This window comes from Pseudorasbora parva, chromosome 25 (genome assembly GCF_024679245.1).
Source record: "Pseudorasbora parva isolate DD20220531a chromosome 25, ASM2467924v1, whole genome shotgun sequence".
Lineage (NCBI taxonomy): Eukaryota > Metazoa > Chordata > Actinopteri > Cypriniformes > Gobionidae > Pseudorasbora > Pseudorasbora parva.
In genome coordinates this window covers 21,956,429-21,973,219 of record NC_090196.1, presented here as the reverse complement: position 1 = coordinate 21,973,219, position 16,791 = coordinate 21,956,429, and the positions used below count along the sequence as shown (strand labels likewise).

Sequence of the window (16,791 nt, the reverse complement as noted above, 5' to 3'; positions counted from 1 at the left end):
AGACCCATAGTTTTATATTATATTATAAACACAAATATAATCTTGTACCAGACCCTATATTATGAATTATATTCTTATATTTACTTATTATATACAAAAATATAATCTTGTACCAGGCCCATTATTTTATATTATATTATAAACACAAATATAATCTTGTACCAGACCCTATATTATATTATGAATTATATTCTTATATTTACTTATTATATACAAAAATATAATCTTGTACCAGGCCCATAATTTTATATTGATTATAAACAAAAATATCATATTTTACCAGGCCCTATATTGCATTGCATTATATTATAAACAATAATATAATTTTGTACTTGGCCCATATTATATTTATTATATTATATACAAAAATATTCTTGTACCAGCCCCGAAAGAAAAATTAAGTTGAAAGTGACGAAATTGCGCCATCATGCGGATGGAATATTTTTTTTATGACGTTAGATATTGGTGCTTCCGGTTGTTATGTAACACACACTTACCATAATATGTACACAAGGACACCTACTCACTTAAAAACGTTGGGTTAAAAATAACCCAACACGTAACCCAACTGTGGGTTGGTATAGCACCTTCCCAACGTTGGGTTATTTTAACCCAATGCATTGGGTTACAAAACAGTTGGGTTAAAAGTAACCCAACAGTTGAGTTAAATTTTTATTTTTATTCAAGCCATTATTTTAATAAATAAAATACCCATTGTTTTCAAATACAGATTTTTTTATTTGTATAAAACAATACATGTGCTTTAATATATATATTTTAAATGTCAAACTAAATATTGGGGAGTAAATATTTATTGTAAATATACATAAATGTGTAAATATTAAATTCAAAATACACAGCACACATAATACACAAAAATGTACATAAGGTAAACATACATAAAAGGTGTGCATACAAAACAAAAATTAAAAATGAACACAACAAATATTACATTAAAAACCTATACAAATATGGACAGAATACACAAATTCATAATATTAAATTCTTCCAGAAATAAACAACTTTATTAAAAAATCTACATTGTACACTGTATGCCTTGATGTGTTGTGAACATACCTTAAGTAGCAAAACAAATATAAATTATGATAATCAAAGTTTTTAATGAGGCAGCAAAATATATATTCAAGTTTGCATGCTACAAAATCTCCCAAATGGGGCAGAGGTCTTTGGATAGTTCATGTCATAAATAAATAAAAAATCTGAAACATACAGCCAGTGCTTGAAATAAGGTCTTCTGTTCAACTGCCTCCACAATGAAAATGAAAAAAATCAGCGAGGTCTCTTTGTCCCCAAGCATCGTCATGTGGATCCTGGCTTGTCCCACTGTTCAGCTAATGCACCATGTTAGTTCCAACCTTAAAAGAATTTTAAAAAGTTCAGTTTGCTTGCACTGTGACAACATCAGCAGTGTTAAATTACGTCAAAGTTACAATGAAGCAGTGTTGTACTGAATTAAACAAATTGTCACTAATTAGTCATTACATCTGCTGTTCATTTTTCACCAATCAACATACTAATCCTCATGCTGTTTCAAACCCGTAAGACTTTGGTTCATCTTCGGAACACAGAAAGGCCTAGAAAGGCAGTAAAGACATTAAAGTAATCCATGTGACTCCAGTAATTCAACCTCAGTTTTATGAAGTGACAAGCGTATATACTATCCCTTAACCATAATTTACCACTTTATTTACAAAACATTAATCTCAACACATGTTCACGAGAGCCCCTTGACGCATGCGTGTTGTGTTGAAAAGAGTGCAAATGTTGTGTTGTTGTTGCAAAACGCACTCGTGTCGCTTCATAAAACTGAGGTTAGACCACTTGAATCCCATGGATTACTTTAATGCTGTCTGTCCTGGGTCTTAAAGTGGTAGTTGCGTAGGTCGTCAATGGAGTGACAGAAACCTCGCAGATTTCTTTAACATTTGTGTTTTAAAGAAGAACGAAAGTCTTACAACAACACGAGGAGATAGTTTACCCAAAAATGAAAATGATTCCATGATTTACTCTCCCTCAAGCCAACCTAGGTGTGTATGACATTCTTCTTTCAGACAAATACAATCTGAGTTATATTAATAAATATCCTGGCTCTTCCAAGCTTTATAATGGAAGCCCATAATTTGAAGCCCAAAAATGCATCCATCCATTATAAAAGTGCTTCACACGGCTCCGGAGATTAATAAGAACCCATTGAAGTGAATTGATGGGATTGTGTAAGAAAAATATCCATATTTACCACGTTATAAAGTAAAATATCTAGCTTCCAGTGGACCGCATTAAGTATTCAACTTCTGAAAAAAGCGTAACTGCTGTGAGAATAACGTCGGACGTAGTGTAAAAAAGCGTAAATGCCGAGACGATTAAGTTGCGTAAGCGTTTTGAATTGCGAGAGGCGTTACAGTTTCTTTGTAAGTTGAATAAGGAAGGCTGTCTGTCGAAAATTTGTTATTTTAGTCTATAAAGTTTTAAATATGGATATTTTTTCTACAAAAACCCATCGATTCACCTCAGAAGGCCCTTATTAACCTCATGGAGCCTTATGGATTACTTTCATAATGGATGGATGCACTTTTTTGGGCTTCAAATTTTGACCATTATAATGCTTGGATTAGTCAGGACATTTATTAATAACTGATTGTGTTCGTCTGAAAGAAGAATGTCATATACACCTAGGATGACTTGAGGGTGAGTACATTATGGGATATTTTTTGGGTGAACTATTGGATAATCTATTAACAAGCAAAATCACTAAAGGAAATAATAAATGGATGCACTTTATCAAAGCTAATTTGATAGTGTTGCTTTTACTTACAGGCTGATGGGTGAATGTAATTAAGCTTCTCTTCATTTCAGCATATGTTGGACACACCATTTTGTCCATTTGTGAGGTATGGCGATGATGGCAGGATGGCAGGAAGGCAGGAAGGGTTTTAAAGGCAATTTCTCCATGATCATCTTTGAAAGACAAGTTCACAGAAAAAGAGAAAAGAACAGTTTTCACCTATACCAAATGTGTGGACCTGATTTCATATGCACTTAGACACAACCAAAACAACTTATTAAATTTAAAACATACTGTATGAAAATGAGAGAAGACAGCTGAAAAAAATAATAATAAACTGGTTGTTTCCCAAACAACCTGGTTCTGTAGTAGCCCCTGCACTGCACATTGGCCTATCTAATGTTATTCAACTTACCAGCTTGTTAGTAGACTCCAAACCCGGAAATGTACGTCAGGTAAGGAAGACATCAAACTTGTGTACTATTGGTGATACTCCAGGACTAGAGTCAAGAACCACTGAGATCCAATCCTTCCTCTGCATTAGAATGAAGCAGGGGAAAATAACCAGAAAAGTATACTAGTCTTTAAAAAATAATTGTGTACAACTTGTTTCAATATCGTACTCACCTTTAATTAAATGGCAGAGGTTCAACTGTTCTAGTCTTTGCTTCACAAATGAATCCATTGGTCTACAACACAGGTATATAACACATTTAGTACAGCATATTTAAAATATAGGCAAAAACTGTCATAGCTTCATAAGAAAACGTACTATGGTTGTATGATTTAGCTACTCCTGTAATACGTTTAATAGTAACATGCATAATATATATTCATATGACAACATTCATTATGAATATAGGCCTACCACATTTCTGCCAAATTATCATAGTTGCAGTTTGTGTTAACTTACTACGGTAAAAACTAGGTAATTTGTGGGTTGGAAAACATTCTAACTGTCGTGAACTAACGTTACAATTGTTAGCACAATATTTCAGTTTTCTGCGTCAATGATGTTGTGAATATCTGCACTCATTCATCTCACAACAGATATTTAGAGTAGTAAGTTATACAGTTGGATATTCGGCGAATTCAAACGCTTCCCCCTGGATCTCACAGCGCTGCTGTGGTGTCGTGTGACCGGGTCTGAGCTCGCGCTGCACGGGCCGAGCTGATAATGCTCCGCGCAGCATTAGATAGTGATTTCAGACTAGGCATACGTTACTTACTTTCTTTATCGCCGTATTAAGTTTCTAAATAGGTACACTAGAATAATGTTTTTACTTTATTACTGCTAGCGAGCTAACTGGGATAGCTATGGTTTATTTCCAATCTATCTCATTTTTCCAGAGAGCATTAACGGGATTTTTTTAAATAAAATTCAGTTTTCGACTATATTCAACGTTTCAGTACACACTACATAATGTTATAAGAGTTGTATTCATAAAAAAATGACATGTCTTACCTTTCATTTCATAATCAGGCTGCAGCAGCGTCTTCTGTTGGCAGTAGCTGGACGGTTTGCCGTTAAAATTTGAACCGTCACTGGGGAAACCGTATTTAACCCAACGGCCGGGTTATTACTAAAAATAACCCAACGATGTTAAAATAACCCAACGTTTTGCAAAATAACCCAACATATTGACCCAATATGTGTAACCCAACGGTTGGGTTAAAAAAATAACCCAACGTTTTTTACTGTGTATTATGCTAAAAATATATTCTACTTTTTAAGCGTAGGCTACGCGTATTTTAATACCCGATTATATTTATTTACAACTCAAATTGTTGCATTAATTCCCTTACGTTGTCCACTTTTTAGTTGAGTAACAAATGTAGGCTTTTTAACGGTAACATGTAACTTAACAGATTGTTAAAAACAATTTTAAGTATCAAATTGAATTCACTCAAACTCCTTGTGGCAAAATAAACTTTGAAACTGAAAACCAACTTAGCAATATGATGAGATTGCATAATTACATTTTGCTATTTATTAACCGCGTAATAGTATGAAAGGTCTAATGATATCTATATAAAACCATAAAGAATTTCGTGGAATGACCCATAATAATAACAGGCAGCATGATGTCGATGGGCATGAGCCATCCTCGTGTATCCCAGCAGAGGTCGTCTTCCTCTTGTACATCAGTCCTCATAACGCGCCTCATCGCCAGTTTGCCTGCATACGCTCGCTTGGAGACGTGCTATTTTTTCCAATCAAAAGCAGCCGATTTTCCGTCGCAGCATCATTGATTTAATAGCGGGATTATAGGATTGACGCTGTTGGATTCCTATGCTGAATATGCGCCTTATGAAGCGCATAAGAGTACCTGCTCTAATAACGCGCGCGTGATTGATGTGATGGTCACGGATGCTTCTGAATGCGCTTTGCAGACGCATCGCCTTAAAGTTTCAATGCTGGCATAGAGCAGAAAGACAGTGAAGAGAAGACCTCAGTCGAAGGAACTGGAAAGGATAGATCAAATGTCTTTTTCGGGACCTTTCGGCCTATTGCTGTATTTATCTCTAGCCCGATGGCCCCAAGAAATGCGCGTAACGATTTCTACATTTTGGGCTCCGATAGCGGGAATGGCAACGCTGGAACCCAAGGCATGTCGGAATGGATAGGCTTGTCCTTGTGCCGAAAATATGTTGACCTGGACGGAGTGTGGACCAAGTGTCTGATATCTGTTGGAATTACATTGCTCCTGGTTCCGTCCATATTTGCCATAGAAGGTGAGGTATATTTTGGGTCATTTTGTAAGCAACCTGTTTGAGTGCCCAGCTTCGAAACCTTTTAAATGTGTCTATGTTTTAATTTGAATGTTCTGAAACGCACATTCGAATTTCGAATCATTTTAAACGAACTATATTGTTTGGAGGTTCTAATAGTTCAACGCAATGCGGAATAAAACTGTCCCTTTTATGAAAACGTTATCAGATTAAAAGACAGCTCATATATGTTTGGTTAGATCTTCGTATGTGTGTTCGTGTGGTCTGAGATTTGTTTGGTTTCCTGTGGCCGTTTGCACACAAAGCAGCCGAAACAGACACAGCAGAACCTCTCAGACAAAAACATGATGCAGGTAGCCCTACATCACTCTCAAGCACTTGTGTATAAACAGCATGTGACGTCTGACCAGGGCATTCGGTGCTGCAGTGCTGGGCGCTTTGTGGACTCTTCTCAGACATTTTTATCCATTTTCATTTTCTTGGTGATTTTGCGCACTCGAAAACATCGCGCGTGATTGTGGAGGAAGTGGCTGAGGTGAAGGAATTTGGAAAATGTGATTAATTTCGAATCTTACCAACAAAACGAAAAAAGATTTAATGAATAGTTGACCCAAAAATGAAAATTATTCTCGTTAATTACTCACTCTCATGTCGTTTCAAGCCCACAAGACCTTCGTTCATCTTCGGAACACAAATAAAGATATTTATTGATGAAATCCGAGCTCTGACCCTTCCATAGACAGCAATTTCAACGTCCAGAAAGATAGACATCGTTAAAACTGTACATGTGAATCCAGTGGTTCAATCTTAATTTTATGAAGTGACGGGAATACTTTTTGTGCACAAAAACAACTTTATTCAACAATTTTGTTCTAGCCTGTGTTAGTCTCCTACGCAGTTTACGTCGCTGTCGAGTTCCATGGCCTCATCGCTTCATAAAATTAAGATTGAACCACTGGAGTCACATGGACTATTTTAACAATGTAAAAAATAAATTGCTGTCTATGGCGGGATCAAAAAGCTCTCGGATTTCATCAAAAATATCTCAATTTGTGTTCCGAAGATGAATGAAGGTCTTTGGGACGCCATGAGGGTGATTAAACAGACTTTTCATTTTTGGGTGAACTATAGCCCTTTAATTCACTGAGTCGTTCATGCAGTCAATTTGCTAAAAGTTCAAGAATGAGATGGTTGATAAGATCGCTCACAAACATGATAGGCTGTTTTGTTCATTCAGAAATGTTTCGTTTATTCAGTTTGTTGGCAAACGAGTTGTTTTGTTCTTTTAATTCCTTCACAATTTAGATGTTTCAGTGAAGAGGTGTATTCCTATTTATTCAGTAGCTAGTGAAATGTACCCTAACAGCCCGCACTTTAATTCTATTGGTTTCTGTTATCCACCTTATATTTCAGGTAAGTGTGGGCACGTCCATTTGTAATTTTAATGTGTCTGGCTTCCGGTCACGGTGTCATTCGGTTCCAGTTATTTTTAGCTGTACAAAACAGCTTGTTCATGCTTCTTGATATTGTAAACTGGTGTTTCTTATCATATTGTTTTAATGTATTGTCTCAATTGTCAAAGGTTTACTTTACTATAATCTTCTTTTTCCCTATAGTGGCTAATACACCGGAAGTCTCACACATTCACAGAAAACATTACTTCTGCGTTGAAAATAAAAAAAACAGTCACATACTTTAAAGTCGGAAACAACTCTTGGCACTTGTTTGGTTGTTTTTGGTCTGAACTTGGTTTCAATTCTTCCTCCTTTTTAATTTTATATTGTTAAGTTAATTTCTGGGTCTAACCACGGAACATGAATATGTCAATGTAAGTACAGTGAGTACCAGCGGTTATGTTTTTGTTGTTCAGAACTACACAGTTCTAAAAAAAAAATACTAGTCATTACTTCCACGATTTATAACGGTTTGCTTTCAAAAGCAGCGTTGTCACTGAAATTACTCAGAACCATTTGTCCCAGGAACGTTTTTAATAATAATAATAATAAAGTACCGTGAAGATTATATGCAAATTAGTCCGGTGACATAGGACTTTCCAGTTCCCACTGGATTTTCTGCTCCGTTTACAAGCTTCATAAAGCCTTAACCTCGTCATCGGTCTATCGGTCCTATATTTTTTTAACTCCATTGTTGATTCAAATAGCAAACATCTCTCACTGTGTGTGCTGTAACTGACTTAAAAAATTGTGGTAGAAATAAAATGCTGCGTGGAGTCAGCCAAGCTAAATACTGCTTGAACTCAACCAATCAGCATGTTCAACGCCCAAGTCCCATCCCCGAAAGTTTCTTCGAAAAAGTACCACCTCAGGAACAGGGACTTTCTGGGGAGGGAACTTCATTTAGACCCTGGTCCCTGTGGCCGAAACACACAGAGTACCACCCCAAATTCCCTAGTTCCTAGAGAAAGTTCTAGCGGTGGAAACATGGCTTTATATAAAATGCAAACCATACCCAAGAACTCCAAATGATGTCAAACATACACCAATTTTTGAGTCTGTACAATAATTAAATACAAGAGCATTTCGGGTGGCAGCTGTTGCCATTATTTTAGTTTAAAACTCCAAGTGTCAAATTCATTTAACTTTTTTAATCTCAAACCAGCATTCTCAGAAAGTTTCGGGAAACAGTCATGTTTAAATGTTGCACACACACACACACACAAAAAAAAAAAATTTAATTAACGCTAACGTTATCAGATGGCTAACTACTAAATACGTTAATATATTGCCCATGTGCACCTTCTAGTATTTACCTCAGTGCTACTTGTTGTGATGAGCTTTGATTCTACATGTGACTGTCTCAATACCACCTGTGTTTTGTTATCAGTATATTATGAAAACGAATGGTTCTTTAAAGAACTGTTCACTGAAGGTTCTTTGGGGAACCAAAAAATGGTTCTTCTATGGCATTATTGCGGGGGAAAAAAACCTTTGGATCCGTTATTTTCAAGAGTGTAAAGTTCTGGCAATCACAGCTGCTGTTTTTTTAAACATAGATTTCATGGATTTATTAAAAAATATTTAACTACTGAATGGCAAAACTGACCAATCAGAGGGAAGTATTCTCGAGAGCCGTGTAATAATAAGATGCAACTTGATTTTCAGTCCATATCAGTGAGAGTAGCAAAGTAAGAAAATGGTTCTAAACAGTAGCCTACCAAATCAGGTTTCTTTGGCTTGTAACAATAGCAGAACCCTTTTTGGTGCAAAATAAAACCCTTTTTATAAGGTTTCATAAAGAACCAGGCTTTAAAAAGTGCTATATAGGATCTTAATGGTGTTATAAATAACCTTTTAAATAATAGTTTATCTAATGTATATGAGTATATTGAACATTATATAGATGTAATGAAAACCAAGTTCTAGTGAAATATCTTCACAATCCTCTATGATGTCTTTACGTCCATCTTTAAGTGTTTTCTGAGTGGCAGATGAAGAAGTTATGGTACTGGAGAGCATCTGAAATACACAATTGGGTTTAAAGTTATAGTTCGTCTGTACATTTGATTATGCAAAAACAAGTATGTTTATGAAGGCCAAAATGAACAAAAGAAGAACAGTGTTAAAATGAAAAAGTGATATAAAGTCATGGGATAACCTTAATGTTTTTTGTGATTGGGTATGTTTAAGCATAAAGTAATAATTAAATCCATAACATAACAATATGGATCATAAATTCAATATCACTTTTACTTACTTTGTGGAGATAAGATGATTATCCTTAACTGAACACTCACACTTTTGTTGTTAAACTAAAAAAAAGAAAAATACATGATTGGTAGGAAACCAGTTACAATACGAGAGTGTGAGAGTTACAATTGAGTGTGTTGATAGACTGTAACGTTAGATGGATAGGCGAGCTCCAGAAAATCAGTAAGAAGGTGCCTTCGACAGTTACGGATTTGAAAAACAAAAAGGCGGGAAAAGAACCCTCTCTCACACAAAGAACCATTTCAGCATACAAAGGGTTCTTCAGGACAACACGGTTCTAAATAGAACTGTTACTACGGATAAAGAACCTTTAAGGAACCATGTTTTTTTAGAGTGTAGGTTGTCTTCTTTTAAAATATCTTTGTTGCATCCCTAATATTATTGACCTTTTGACCCATCACACTGCAGATGTTTGCCTTCTTAAAATGATAATCGAGTGTAGAAATTTCTAGAGGGACATTAATATGGCAAATTTCAACTCCACTGTGTCCTCTATTCATGCTGCAATATATCAGTAGCCTTTGCCTGAGGACCAGAAGAGCATTTAAACAAAAGAAATGATTTAATTTGTGCAAACGAGTTCAGCGTGGATGATGTGAACTAACTCCAGGCATGATGGCCCTTCTTAAACATCTAAATTACAGATATTAGAAAGCAGACTTGATTTTCTAAAGCTAGAATTACAAGATAAATACATTTCTAAAGCTAGATTTACACCAGATTAGTTGCAGACATGGACCATAGGCTTAATACACAGAGGTAAAGAGCCTATGCCTTCTCATTCATAAAACCGCTATTGTCCTTGGCTTTGAGCTGGGTCTATGGCGCATGGCCAGACACACTTGTGGCTCGCTGAGGATGAGGCATCTCTCCTCAATGCCCCTACAGTGATCAACAGGAGCCTGCTGTGCTATGTTGCCATGGGAACAGATCTACAGTTTTTTTTTTTTTTTTGACCGGAGTGGAAAGAGTGAGTGTATTACCAGAATGACAGTGATGAACTGCGCCGTTTGATTTTCAAAGGCCTTTTTGTGGCCTCGGACCTGCAGTGACTGGATTCAGCAATTAGTTGAACAAAACGAGAGACTGGATTCATGCATTAATTGACTGTTTTAGGGAGATGTTTTGTCACTTGTCAGTGGAAAGCTTGTGTGTAACGGGGAACCAAAGCCAAGTTTTAATGGAGTAGGCATAGTGTTTTTCCCCCTGTGGTGTGAGTGTGATTATTATAACTGGAGAAGCAGGTCTCTCAATGCTCTTTAAGAAATCTGTGGTGGTTTTGTTCTTTAGATCGCATGTTATAAAACCTGGACCAGTCAGTCTGATCCCATCAGAACGTTTGAAGCATCATTGCAAAACCCATCTGTTCATCCTCAAGAGGGGGGCTGCATTTAAAAAAAAACAAAAAACATGCAAGGATGACAACAGCGGGAGTCTTTGATTCACAGCCATGTGCTGTTGAAATGACTGAGAACAAAGGGAGAGCTTTTTACATTGTTAATACTGCCATTAAAATGATTTACAACATAAAAGCCTTAAGGTTTAGAAAAAGTATGACATCACTGTGATATATCAATATGGTTAAAGATGAGGTTGGCATAATATTATTATGTATTTAGGGCTGTCAATCGTGTATAAAATTGAATCGGATTAGTTAGATCAAATACTGACTGATTAATTAATCAATTGAATTGCATACCAATATTTGCGGAGAAAAGCCCTCATGAAGATAATTCAAAGACATATTGTGGTATTGTACCGGAGTAAAAAATTACATTGCAAAAAAATGGCTTTAGTAATCAATAAGTTGTTTATTTTTGTCATGCAATGTATTTTTCTGACTACAGCTGTAATTATTTACGAAACAATGGAGAGTATGTTAAGATATTGGGGTTATGTTAAAGCACTGTAAATAATGAAAATTATTGATGCAATTTAATTCACAGAAATTCAGTTCGGCCAACTGAAAAATTTAGATGTGATCAGTCATTTCAAAATTTTCAATTGGTGACCTGATTTTTTTTCCAGTGAGGGTAGTTCACCCAAAAATGAGATGTCATTAATTACTCACCCTCATGTCGTTCAAAACACATATGACTTAAATTCATCTTTGAAACACAAATTAAGATATTTTTAATGAAATCTGAGAGATATCTGACGGCCTACGCTACTACCACTTTGGCACTTAAAAAAATTCATAAAGAGATGGTAAAACTAATCAACATGAATTGAGCGGTTTATTCAGAGGAGACTCGACTTTAAATGATGAACAGATTTAGGTTTTTATTCACATATTCATTTATCAACTCACACATCAATTGTGCTAAATGGAATCTCAAGCATGTTCGCTTGACATGCGAGAACCAATGAGGTTCAAACGCAGCACGTTTGAGCTTCTGCAAGAGCCAATGAGGCTGTTATCGCTCTTCAAAGCAAGTACGGTTGAGCTTCTGATCATTTTTGCTGATCAATCTATATGTGAATAAAAGCCTTAGGGGGGCTGCATTAAAAAAAACAAAAAAAAACATGAATATATGTTTATCATATAAAGCGATCAAGTCTCTTCAGAAAGTTTGGATTAAACCACTCAATTCATATGGATTAGTTTTACAATCTCTTTATGAACTTTTTGAAGCGTTAAAGTAGTAGTTGTGTGAACTGTCAGTGAGGGACAGAACCCTCAGATTTCATAAAAAATTATCTTTATTTATTTGAACAAAAGTCTTAGGGCTGGTTCTCACAGAATGTGTTTTTGCTGTTAAAAACACAAGATGCAGGTAATAACGGGAAAAAAAGTGGAAGAGACACTTAAAAGTTAAACTTGTTTAAAATTGAGTGCTGCGTTTTTAGAATGCCGTGTCATGAGTGAGATACAATGGTTAAAGATGTCCATCTTTCACTTAAAATAATGGAAAAGTATGCATAGTGGGATGGAAAATTGTGTTCGGTGTGAACGGCTCCTTATGGCGTTGGAACGACATTAAAGTCCCCATGAATTAAAAATTGAAGTAGTATGAATATGTTAGTTTTACTGTTATCTATAAGCCGTGTGCTCTAAAACAATGACATAATTCACATTTAGAAGATTAGAAGATTCAAAACTTACATTCGCTCACTTACATAGATCAATGATTTTGATGACATCACTCTGAACTTCAGCTTGTCATCAGATTTTCTTTCCAATCAAACGCGCTCTAGAATCTAAATCGAAGTCTGGTTTCACGTGTCAGTAAACAGCACACACACAGTCTGCTCCGGTCCAGAGACACGATAGCACAGAGCGGATCATATGTGTGAGTCAGCGCAGACCAGAAAACATATCAGACCCATTTGAATCTTCACATAACGCTATATTTTAAAGCGATGTGGAGGAGATTAGGAGAAGAAACGGTTGGGGATTATGTGGAAACTGCAGCTTTACGGAGCTCCACGCCGGCTCTGGTCGAGCTGTGATTTAAACCAAATGCTATTGGCTGTTTAAAAAGGGGGAGGAGCTGTTCAATATGTCCGGCCCTGTCTTTCTGTTTAAGTGGAAATCACATCAACACATTGAATAATTCTGCATGTTTCAATCAAATTTTGATCAATTATTATTAGTAATAAAAATAACATTAATTATAATATAAATAAATTGAAAAAAAAAAAAACTAACCAGAATGTTGACGCATTTTTTATGGCTAAGATTGTAATTATAGAAGTATGAAGAGTGTATGTTGAATAAATTGCAGATGTTTAATGCATTTATAAATAATTAATAAAAATAACAATTCTAATAATAACAATGAAGCTTTGATTCATTATTATTAATAATAAAAAATGCTAATTATTCATAAATAAGTCCTGCTGTGGCATTATTTCTAATAATGGCTTGTTAATTTCCACACAGATGTCAAATATTATTTGTGGTCAGTGAATTGCATCAGTGAAGGTGAAAAACCTACACAAAGAGCATGGTTTTATTAAGCCCTTTTAAGCCTTTTGGCTTGTCTTTTGACCATCCATTTTGTTAGTCTTTACACACTCCATAGAATTACATTAGAGCCGGCTTTGTTAGCACCAGGATTCCTTCCAGAGGATCAGCGCCTGCCAGGAAAAAGATGCTGCACACCACACAACTAGTGTTGAAATGCTGAAATATCACATTTTAACAAGTAGACGTGTTGCGTCTCAAGCAGAAGCACAGTTACAGTTTCCAGTAGGACGGAATTCAGTCTTCGTAATGCGTATTTCTCTCAGTCTAATTACTGCCACTGAGTCCTGAACCAGTTAATTATCTGCTGATGTCAGCTATGACCAAAGCAGCTGATCTGCTTCCCTGACTGACCGTTTTCACAGTTGACATGTTCTCATTTCCGACAATTCCATGCTTCATTAGTGAAACAGTCCATGTGAAAGTTGATTATGTTCAGTCTGAGGCGCTCACTCCGTTTCCATTTATACAAAAGGTTATTTCCCCCCCAGCATTCTTTTTTTGGCACAGTTTGCAAGTAGCCTTGCTGCAGGGCCAGAGCAAATTCACGAGGGTGCTAAAAATCCATACCCCCAATTCGACATTAGTCTGTCGTTATAACAAATCTATAGTAATTATTCTTCTATATAACACTATATACCCAAAGGTGGTTTTTAGCCCTTGGACAAACTTACACATCTGATTTTCTTTTGGTATTTTATAGCTTGCAGTTAGGAGTTCAGCAGCGATAACAGTGACCGTGTCATGATGGATGATCAGACAAAGCCATTTGCAAACAGCTCGTCTCAAGAGATAAATGACTCCAATCAGGTTGTCCACCATCTCTTCCGTCGTATAATTTGGCCTGTGGATTCAAGGAGTCTGGAGGAAAACTGGTTAGAAAATGCTTTCCATGGCAGTTTATTGGATAACTCTTTATAACATGAACTATATAGTATCCAAATCATTTGATAATGTGGTCTTTGTTTTTTTTTGGTGATTTCTCAGAGGCCTGGACTACCATAAATAGAACTTTATTTTGAAATGTCCTTGAGGGTAACTCTTAAAGAAATTATGAAAAATGGTATCTGACAGGATTTATTCTTTGCATTTATTGGTATGCAACTGTATAATGTGATATTCTGATATTTAGGTCTTTTGTAAATTTAATAAGGAATGGGGTTTGGAATTTAAACTCGCAGCATTGGGTCTGATGACATTATTGCATATTGCGTAACATTTGATCTGGACGATATATCAGTTCAAACTTGGTTATTGAGCAATATTATTTATTTAACTTCACATTATGTTTAATCTCTAAAATGCTGATAATATAATAACACTGTTAAATGAAATCTTAAGTAAATATCAACATTAGTGCTGCAACATCTAATCGAAAAAATCAATTATTATTGAATTTGAATAACGATTAGTCACGTCTGCCGCTGTGCCTAGGAACCATTAGCTATAGTCATGTTGCTTTAAAACAGTAAATAACAGATTTCTAATGTTCAAAACGTATTTGGAAAATAGCGAAGTACACTTAGTAAGCTGCTGCGAGATAGGTACTTGATTCACGTTGTCAGAAACATGATAATGCTTTATATTTATAAGCGCTTCAAAAAAAATTATAAGTGTTTAACCTACTTTGACTGACGTGTGTGCTGTTTACTGACTTTGACAGAAATCATGTTCATGAATGTGATTATTAACGTAACTGAAGTATGAAGCAGAGCAGTAACGAATGTTGAGGAAGCTTAGCAAGGCCGCTGGAGCGATTGTTGAGCAAACACACGGCTCGCAAGCAGCGGGACTTTTATTATGAAGGGACACAGTCGCTGGCGCCATTTCTGCTTTTCTGGTCATGAGTGAGGTAACGCAGCTCTGTTTATCATATTAGATACATTTAAGTGTGTTTAAAATGATGTTATGACATTACTCTGTGCGTTCGCTCAGCGGCTGCTGTGACACTTGTTCACACTGCTAAGAGAAAAGCCTTTCTGCAGAATAAAACCAGAAACCGAGGGTAATGCAGATATGACGCAATTGACAGGCGACTCCCTCAGACGGCCCGGCTCCTTGGTTAAAATAGCAATTTTCTCACAATTTACAAATAGTTGGAAACATTTGGGATATTGTAAGAACTCAACTGAACAAAAAATATAACACTGGCCTGGTGGTTTTTGGATATTTTACTGCACAAATACTACATAGTACATCTTTAACTAACTTGAATGAACACGCGCCGGTGGGCGCATGCACGTCAAACAGACGGAGTGCAGTAAGATAAAAACAATCTGACTAATAGACTTATACACATTTTGCTAAACTATTTGTTGTTAAATTAAGTATAGGTTTAAATTTATACATGTAATCATATTTGTGGGAACAGTAACCGTAAAGGCACTATTGTTGGAACTGCTCATTAATGTAATATAATTACTTTGTTCAGACTATATACAAGTAAACGTGTGTTCTTCACACCTCTTAAAAGTTACATTTTGTGCTTTTTATTTTATTTTTTTTTTTTTATTTAGTCGGTTTAAAAATAGTAAGCAATCAGATTTTTTGGGCAACATAGCCTACATACAGAGCAACAGTCACTGTATTTGTTTTTATATGCTTTTATATTACACATCGTATGGATTGCTGCATTGGGCAGGATGTGGAATAACATTGTTTAAAATAATGGATTCATTAATTTCTAGATTTTCTTCTGATTAATCAAAAAATGATCAACAGATTCATCGATTATCAAAATAATCATTAGTTGCAGCCCTAATCAAAATTATAGGATATTTCAGTATATACTAAATAGCAGCCATAACATGTAAATATCATCTTATCGATGATATAAATAATGATCCCTAATGTTTTAAATTGATTATACAGCATCTTGTTCATTTATTGCTGTATAACAGCTCTCTTGTTTGTCACTTGCCTATGAGGACATCTGCTGTAACACAAGCCAGTCATTTCCATGTCACGTGCATCAAGCTAATACTTAGATCCAACCATCTGATGCCAGTCGTCTCCCTAAAAGTGTTTCTTTGCCAGGAGCATTGACAAACAAATATGTTTTATTTAATCGGTTTTTGTTAATGAATGAACAGATTATGATGTCCACTATCCATGCCATAAACCAAAGAGTTATCGTTTTGCTCCCTCACTTTTATCTATTTTGCTTAGATCAAAGGATTGATGCTGACTCCTGCCAGATTAATGCCCAATTCAGAGAAGCGCTAATGAAATTGAGTGCCAGCTCACACCTGAAAATCTCCTCAGGGTTATGAAACAAGGTTTATGTTGGGGAGGGGCTAATCTGGTTTGCGAGCAAGAAGAAGGGGCTTTAAAGGGTCAATAGATGCATTAAGAACGACATACTTGTTTTATGGAGCTTTTCGTATAGGGTGTTTTGTAGATTTTATAGCACACGCATTTTTTTCCGAGGTATTATCCTACTTCAAAGCTCCAGACAGGCTCAGCTGTGCGCATTTCGGTGTCTGATGTCTGCCTGTCTTTTGGGCCTGATCAAAATCGGCGTCCTCATTTTACTCAGCCACTGTTCATTTACATAG

General features: G+C 35.9%; 1 protein-coding gene and 1 long non-coding RNA gene across 5 annotated transcripts in view; one reads left to right on the top strand and one right to left on the bottom strand.

The window, feature by feature from the left end:
- Positions 1-530: 530 nt before the first annotated feature.
- LOC137064907 (uncharacterized) lies at positions 531-4,507 on the bottom strand. Its single transcript, XR_010901575.1, has 5 exons — positions 4,269-4,507; positions 3,431-3,492; positions 3,219-3,338; positions 2,834-2,976; positions 531-1,376 (listed from the first exon to the last, which is right to left on the bottom strand). It is a non-coding gene; the product is annotated as an uncharacterized lncRNA (long non-coding RNA).
- Positions 4,508-4,959: 452 nt separating this feature from the next.
- kiaa1549la (KIAA1549-like a) overlaps positions 4,960-16,791 on the top strand; it is a 69,653-nt gene continuing 57,821 nt past the window's right edge. For all 4 annotated transcript variants that reach the window (XM_067435964.1, XM_067435962.1, XM_067435963.1 and 1 more), the window contains exon 1: positions 4,960-5,539. In XM_067435964.1, the coding sequence (XP_067292065.1) occupies positions 5,338-5,539 (202 nt within the window). In that variant the 5' untranslated portion in view covers positions 4,960-5,337. The remainder of the gene's footprint in view (positions 5,540-16,791) is intronic.